Source organism: Ailuropoda melanoleuca, chromosome 11 (assembly GCF_002007445.2).
Source record: "Ailuropoda melanoleuca isolate Jingjing chromosome 11, ASM200744v2, whole genome shotgun sequence".
Lineage (NCBI taxonomy): Eukaryota > Metazoa > Chordata > Mammalia > Carnivora > Ursidae > Ailuropoda > Ailuropoda melanoleuca.
The window spans coordinates 80,386,584-80,395,196 of NC_048228.1; the positions used below are offsets into that span (position 1 = coordinate 80,386,584).

General features: G+C 44.6%; 1 protein-coding gene across 3 annotated transcripts in view; it reads right to left on the bottom strand.

Annotated features, from left to right (window-relative positions):
* Nucleotides 1–1,986: 1,986 nt before the first annotated feature.
* Nucleotides 1,987–8,613, bottom strand: part of NWD2 (NACHT and WD repeat domain containing 2) — a 178,100-nt gene continuing 171,473 nt past the window's right edge. For all 3 annotated transcript variants that reach the window (XM_034671973.1, XM_034671972.1, XM_034671974.1), the window contains one exon: nucleotides 1,987–8,151. In XM_034671973.1, coding sequence (XP_034527864.1) covers nucleotides 4,219–8,151 — 3,933 coding nt within the window. In that variant the 3' untranslated portion in view covers nucleotides 1,987–4,218. The remainder of the gene's footprint in view (nucleotides 8,152–8,613) is intronic.

Here is an 8,613-nt window from a genome sequence, read left to right on the forward strand (position 1 = left end):
TTCTCCCTTGTTCATCGCACAGCTCTGTCAGTTAAGCCCTGATATCATGCCTCTTCTTAGCATCCTCGCTGCTGCTGTCCTACATCAAGCTCCTCTACTTTCTATCTCAGATCATTACAGTAGTTTCTTTTCTGGTCCCCAGCTTCTGGTCTCTTCCATCTCCGATCCATCTGACAGTACTGCCTGTGTCATTCTAAAATGGCATTTCAACCAGGCCTTTTCCCTTCTCAAGAGCTTTCCCACGATTCCCTATGAGTTACAGAGTAAAGTTTAACTTTATGTATGTATGTATGTATGTATGTATTTAAATAACCATAACCTCTACAGCTAATGTAGGGCTTGAACTCTCGACCCTGAGATCAAGAGTCGCATGCTCTACTGACTGAGCCAGCCAGCGTCCCCAGAATAAAGTTTAAAAAGCCAGCATAGCATTGGAAGTCATCCAGAGTATATGTCGACTCTCCCCGTTTCCCTGTTTGTGTTCACGCAGTTTCCTTCACCTGAAATGTCTTTTTGATATTCTGACAGCTAAGTTCCATTTGTCCTTCAAGCCTCTACTATCACCACCTCTTGGCCGTTCTTTTTGAATCCCAGTTTGAGTTAATTGCTCCTCTGCCGTGTATTCTCAGCACCTGCGTTTCACTTATATTAACTTTTTTTTTCTTAATAACTGTCTTACATCTAATTTAGTTGTGTCTCCTTTAGACTGTAGGATTCTGGAGGGCAGGGGCTGTACATGAGTAATTTTCAGATCATCTTAGGGCATAAGCACAGTGCCTTGGACAAAGCCAACACACAGTATTTGTTGTGTTCTTGACCCTGGGAAAGAAGATATTTAAGGTTGTTAAACAACAAACTCCGTGTACATGAAATCCTTTTATCCACTCCTCTACATTTTCTCAGAACCGAAAGGGAAGGTTTAACCTTCAACCTAAAGGATTTAGATTAGAATCCAAGAAGGAATGCCCAGTATGGGTAGTGGAATTAAGGAGAGTTTTCAAGGGGCTGGCGAGTAAATCCTAAACAGAAATAAGTCTCAGCCACATGAAGATGAAACTAGATAGATAATTTCTTCAATTTGTTTCTTAACGTCTTGATTTTAAGTTTCTCTGAGAATGATTGTTTCATGAAACTAGATACAAAGTTTTCATCTGATTATTTCCTAGTTAACATTATGTAGACTGTTCATTGCTAACTTGTTTTTAAAAATTTTTTTGTGAGTGTGTGTGTATGTGTGTGTGAGAAGAGATTCTCAGTTCCCAGAGGCAAGAAATGGAAAAAGGTGCCTATGGGAGGAAGATTCCTCCTTGGTCCTGCCCTCTCACTTGGAGGCAGTTTATGAGTGGGAAGACTCCTCGGTTATCATTCTTCCCTCCTTGGGCCCAAGCCCCAGAAGGAAGCACACTGTCCTTGCACTCACCCACAGAACTTGTTTTCTATCTGTTTTCCTATGAAGACTGTGAAATCCTAGAAGGCACAAGCTACTTTACTAACCTTGGCCTTCCTGGCAAAATGCACAACCAGGTAACTATTTGCTGAACGAATACATCAGCAGTTGTGGCGTACCTGAAACTGCTGAGAGTTTGCAAAGACCTCCAGCGGTTTTCAGAGCCTAGCCTGGTCTCTAATCTGCCAGTTGGAAAACATTTTGTAGGCCATTATCAGTAAGTGCCTACTGGATACTCAATGTCATATTTTATGTGCTTTGGAAAAGGTAACAAAAACCACATTGACGGTGTATGGAAATCCTATTCAGCGATTCCCCCTGGACCTCTGTTTCTAGATTTTTACATCTGTGAATTTGGGATATTAACAGTACCTACCGCATAAGGCTGTTGTGGAGACTGATGGCTTAGTACATACAAAGCTCCAAAAATAGGGTCTGGTGTACAGTAAGCATGAACAATTATTATTATTACTGAAAATCTCTAAGTACACTTGCAAAAGTTGGGGAAGAAAAACTCCATGCAAATCTAAGTCGTTTACCTTTTATTCATACAAACAATACATACACAAGACTGTACATTGTTTGAAGACTGCAATAATTTTCTAGTGTAACAACTCTGTAACAAAATTTAACTAAATGTAACATTTATGAAAATATAAATCTCTGATTGGGTAATTCTTCCCAACAATACAAAGTTTACATAAAAACATTCAATATGAGCTATCAGTTGCAAACAAGTTAGGAAAAATCATTCAAGTCACTTGTTAAACTCTATTGGCTATTACATAGATTATTCACACACTACATTTAATCCATCTAGGCATTTAATTCTTAGAAATGTGTGGCATGGAGGTCCAACTGATAATGACAGGAATAGGAATGTGTTGCCTCAGAAGAGCTAAAGAAAAAAAAAAAAAGCACTGACTCATACAATTAACTCCAGGTGATCTCTACGTGGGCTGAGCCTGGTAGCTAGACCAGGAGGAACATACTGAAAAAAAGTCTTCCACCACGGAGTGGGTGTTCACGTCTGAATCCCATCTCTGTACGCTTACATGTCAAACTGCTTTCCAAATTGAAATGCAATGAGCTTGGATTCCCTTTGGATTAGATCACTTTGCTTCTCCCATTTGCAAAAACAATCCAGATGTCACTGTCTTTTTCCTTACATTGCTCCCCAACATCCCTATGAGGGCTCTAGCAGAAGCTATCACTCCTATTATTTTGCGGCTTACAAAATCGAAAGATCTACCCACGGATACACGATGAGTGTATGGCCGAGCTGGGCTGAGAGCACATCAGTTCCTTGATCATCATCCTGCCGCCACAAGTCACTCCCATCACTTTCAAACCAAACTGGCGTTACTGACACCCTTCGAAAAGTCATCCAAGGACATGCCGTGTAGAGGGTATGATAGGAAGAAAATCACTTTCTCCCTCTTGGGATGTGATATTTCCTTTTAAATAGGTGAAATAGTGTTTAAAAAGTATTGAATACCATTTCACAGCTTCTGCTTTAAAACGGGTAAGACTATAAAAGGCCCCAAGGAGCCCTCCAGCGGGAAGAGTGACAGAGGAAGAAGCCTACGGACAGTGTGGGGAAGTAAGAAAGTGATTACAAACAGGGACAAGAAAGAACCTTTGGACACCCTTAAGATTTATGGAATATTTTAGCACAAAGACAGGCATATTCAGTTTGTCCCCGAGTATTTGGTCGTCTGTCTGTGTCTTACACAGGAGAGAGGAGGAATGAAAGTAAGGCAGATGTCTTCAGTATTTCGTAAATGGTGTGTCAAGAAAGCTTTCTTTCTGTTAAGATTTACCGCAGGGATTTAGGAAATAATGTATGCTTCCATACGACTGACTGAATAGCCCAGACTTTTGTTAGTACAATGATGGAAATGAACAGATGTCTCAACCAAATCTGTAATGCCCTTTCTATAATTCCGCTTTAACGCCCAGCACAAATAGGCATTTCAAAAAGACATGAAAAGATTGTGGTTTCTTAGTCAATGTGTTTCTTTTGCAGCCCAGGAAGTAGTTTAAAAATCTATGTTCCATTATACAGAAACCCTTGCATGCAACTGTCTCAACTGTATTTTAACGAAGACTGACAGTGTGCTCAGTAGCCCTATGAGAGTGGTACTTAGTTCTTGTGCCCAGTCCAGTTCGTGGCCTCCCCTTTCACGTCCTTTCTCCTGGGAAACTGGGAGTACAAGGGGGCGTTTTTGTTACGTGATTTTGCACCTTTTGACCTTCCATCTGCAGACTGGGTTTACACAGTTGTCAGGATTGTAAAATGTAAGGAGAGATTAAGGCTGTGTTTACTTATGGCCGCACAATCATTGGAGGTCAAACAGCTCTTTGAGTTCACAATTTCAAACGATTTCTGTAGAACTAATTCCAGTCCGAGGGGTCTGTGTATATAGCTCTAGCCTCTGTCATCTGAACTCATGGAATGAGTTATGCCGCAGCTTCCCACGCAGCTAACGTAAAAAATAACCTCTAGCTTCCAGTTGATGCAGCCAGTTAAACACCATTTTTAGAAATGCTCTGTCAAGGCGTCATTCCTGGATTAACTTTGACAAAAAGAGCCAACTCAAAACCGATTTCACAATTCTGTCTTTCTGACGAGCATGGTAACACTGGAACTCCAGCATCTTTCCTGTCTTTACGGAAAGGAGTAGCTTATCATTCGGGTGACAGAAGATACTTTTTTTTCCCTTGTGCGTGTGTATCGCGCATGTCTGCTAAGCAAGAAGAACATTCTGTCAGTTGTCAGGGGTGTAGCTGTGGCCCCTGGATTCCAGGGCAGAGCACACACGCTCGTAGCAAGGATTGTGTTTCTTGGACGGTGTCGCCTCGTTGGGCTCAGTGGAGTCACTCACCGTGATGGGACTGTCTCTCGCAAAGACCTCGGTAGACTCTCTCCATAAGCAATCCACGGACACTTTAAAACAGTAACTACTACACTTTGGCCGGGATGCCTGGGTTGCATTGTTGAAAATTTGTCTGCTATTCGAAGTGGCGATTTTAATTTTCAGTGCGGCATCTACACGGTCTACCACTGTGTAGATCCCTATACTCCCGTCGTCAAAACCCACAATGATGTTCAGGTGCCTCTGTGAGAGGGCAAGAAAAGTCGGTGTTTTGTAAAGGGAACAAGCCCCGATATTTTTGCCATCAGCCAGCCTCATTACAATCAAACTGGATATTGCACCATTTTCATCCTCTTCCTCCCCGTTTCGGAAACAAATGTATACCAGGTAGCGACCATCTCGAGACAGCCTTTGCCTCCAGATGACCCCAGAGGCATGAACCACCCGCAATTTACCACTATGTAAATCTAGCACGTTGATATTTTCATCTCCCCTGGATATAATGCCTAGCTTTCCATTGGGAGAAATTTCGAAATCCTCCAGATTTTTCAAGAAGTTGTTTGGAAGTTGCACTCGACGACAGATTACTTCATCCGTCAGACTCCAGATATTCACCGTCTCGGCTGACGTGATAAACACGATGATGTCAGGACAGTCAGGGATCAATTTAAAATTCACAATGGTGGTGCCATCTTCGCAGCAAAATTTCTTGGTGATGCTTCCCGTCCAGAGACTGACCGCCAGCACTTTGCTTTTGGTCATGCCCACCACGAAGGTATTCGCTGAGGTTATGAATGCATTCTGCAGAGTGGTCAAAATGTTGCAGACCCTGTGGCCTGTGGCCAGTCTCCAAACCCTGGAGGCATTTTCCTCACAGAGAGAGACCACGAACTGGTCATTGTGTGTAATCAGCAGCTGAGAGATTCTCTGCCCATTAATTCGGAAGAGGTTCTCACCGCTGCTGGTGTGCCAGACGTACTGGCTACTTTTGTCATCTGATGTCACCATGACATCTCCAGAGGATGTCAGTACGCAGTGCTCGACTGTTCCTTCGTGCTTAAATACTGCCTCAAGGAACCCACTGCTGAAGTTCCACTTGTGGACACAATCCGAGCCATCCAGGGAATAAATGATTTCCCCCCTGGCGGGTAATACCAGGCTTTGGATGGGTTTCCCAGTCTTATCTATGTTGGACATGGCGGTGATTATATCTATATCCCAGATGGAAAGAACACCACTGGTGGATAGAGACAGCAGCATATTGTGGTGACTGGATTTCACAAGCTTGACTATGGTACCTGAGATTTCCTGTAAGCTCGCCATACATTGGCCTGTGTCCCGCCTCCAAAAAAACACAGCTGAGGTATTTTCCATGGTGGCGATGATGCAGTCTCCGTTTTTGGACAGCACAGCAGATATAAAGCGTTCGTTGTGCTTAGCTCTGAACTTCTCAGCCACCTTCCACATGCCGGTATCTAAGAGCTCGATGCTGAGGGCTTTACAGATCAGAATGGCATTCTGGTCCTCTGAAAGTTCAATGCTGACCACCTCGCTGTCTTCTCTTCGGCAGTCAAAGTCGTCGGTCAGCTGGGGATTGGAAATGTCCTCAGTATTCCAAACTGAAAGGCTTCCCTCACTGTCCACCATTACCATTTCTTGAGCCGTGTCCAAGATCAGAAGAAACTTCACAAACCCACCTGAAAATTCAGATGTCACCGTACACAACTTCTCTCCACTCCCTAAATGAAATATGGTGGTGGTGTTCAGGTACTGTCCACAGAAAGCATACATGCCGTCCAGAGAGCACTGGACGCAGGTCACTTCGTACCAGCAGTGGAACTGGTAAAGGGGCCATCCATAGAGCAGATCGATGACAGTGACATCTTTGCTGGCTTCAAGCCACGCGAGAGCGTGGTTGACAGACAGCGTAAAGCCATTGATGTAGGTGGAGCCACTTCCGTGCTTGGTGCCTTTGATTTCCACTTCAGACAGAAGACAAGAGTTTACGTTGTCGTAAATCAGCAAGGTGTTGTTTGTCGTAGCCACCACCAGATACTTTTCATCGCTGGTGAGTTTCATGCCCAGGATGACGGACTGCGCTGTGGTGATTTGCCGGAGGAGCTGACGGCTTTCCACATCCCACGTGCTGATGGAGCCATTTTCTAGAGCTGTGAGGACAGTGCTGGGATTACACGTAGGCAGAATCTCAGTGACGTGCAGGTGACTGGAAGACAAGGGGAGACGCTCTGGGCTATACGTCACTTCCATGGATGAATGCAATGGCACAATGGAGCAATATTTGGGCCCATCTTTGTCACATTCTAAAAGGAGGTGTCTGAGTTTGGGCAGGGAACTGACAACAGGCAGCAGTCTTTGCTGGAGCTCTGCCGAAAGGGATCCCGGAAACGCAGTGACCTTGGTTTTGATACCGCGGAGAGTGCTAGCCAGGAACTTCAGCTCCTTCTCTTGTGAGTAGTTGTAAGCCAGCTCGATGTCTGAAAGCACTTTGTCGAACTGGCCGATTTTGATCATGGTATAAAGCCAGCTGAAGTTCATGATGATCCCATAAAGCAGGTCATCGGTTTTTCCACACCTTGTCAGGTGGTGCAAGAGCTCTGACATTTTCCGATGATTGACGAAGAAGATGTCAGGCTCCAGGGGATTACATTGGAAAACCCAGGGCTGGTCTGGAGCCTGCCTGTCAAAGGAAGCCTGTTCCATGAAATGCTTCTCTTCCTCAAGCAAGCTTCTGCTCTCCAAATCAAGGCAACCATTCAAGTAGGGGTCTTCGAGGCAGAAAACTTTCCTCCTGCCCCCTGACCAGACTCCCAGAAAGTAATCTGCCAGGATGGTGTGCATTTCACGCAGGTCACTGTCATCCTGCAGATACAACTTCTGGGCTATGAGCTGCAGGTGTCTATTGGCCCAGACCAGGAGTGTGACGTTCTTCACGTGTCTTTCTATTAAGTATCCGCTGAGACCCTCCTTGAGCCTCGCGATGTACAGATAAGGTACTCTCAGGGGATTGTTGGGCCTAGCATTCTCATTGAGCTCATTCATCACACTGTTGTCTAGGGCCAACACATCCTCCAGCTCCATTTCGCTCAGACCCATTTTGGCCATGGTGATGTAACCGAGAGCCCTGGAGACCAGTTTCTGACCACACTTCTTCTCCAAGGACCAGAAGAGCTGCTCTATACTTTCATGAACTGTGACACAGAGGGAGGATTCATCAACATCTTTGTGTGATCTCCAATATCTCACCTCCCTGAAGGTCAGGTTCACAAACATAGGCAGCGTGCACTTAGAGAATGCGTTGTTCACGTAAATCTGCTGGCCAGATGTGACTTTCCTTTTGACTCGCAGCAGCTGGTGTTTGAGGACCTGGCTGCACATCTTCCTGTCCCGGGGAATCAGCTCGATGTAGTTGGCTTCTTCATGGATAAGGCACCTCAGTTTCTGCAGGATCCCATGTCTGTTGGGCAGTGTGGACAGCACTATTCGTACGAAACGGGGAAGGTGAGCTGGGAGCCACCAAAGCTTCCTGGCCTCGTCATTCTCTGAGAGCTGCTCTAGGGCATCGAATATTATTACTAGAGGTCTCTGCAGTGAAGACTCATTCAAAAGGTTTATAAATAAGTCACGGAGGTCATGGATCTTCTTAGGGTAGCTTTGGACCAGACACCGGTAGTTGACTGCCAGTTGTTCACAAACGCTTAGAAGGAGAGTCTTAAGGTCAGTACTCATGTCTGTGGTTCCAAGAAATCTCATGACGACTACTGGGTCAGATTCCGGTCCTGTGTCTTCATGGAGCCAGCCATAGGCCTAAAACATAAAGGTTGTATTTAGAATGATAATATCTATTCACACGGTTGCGTACAACAGCATTTCCTCTCTCCAGAGGTCAGACTTCCGGTTACCCTGATCATGCAGACAGTGACCTAGAACCAGGAAATGGGAAAACCTGAGACAATCAAAGAGGGGTCACGAAGCTCATGCACTAAAACCTGTAGGTGAGGCCCTCAGGATCACTCTACTGAAGGTAACAAAACAGTGATAATAGTATTTTTCAATCCCAAGGCCGCACTTAGCTTGTTGTATTCTGAAAGTTACAAAGAATTTCATAAACAGTAAATCTGCATATCCAGTAGGATCAGGTTTTCATCACTGAAGCCTGTTTCCTGGCATGGTTTTTGGTGCACAGTAGGTGCTTAGTAAGTATTTGTGTAATGAATAGATGAAGTAGTGATTTACACATTATATTGAGTCAAATATTTTCACTAATTG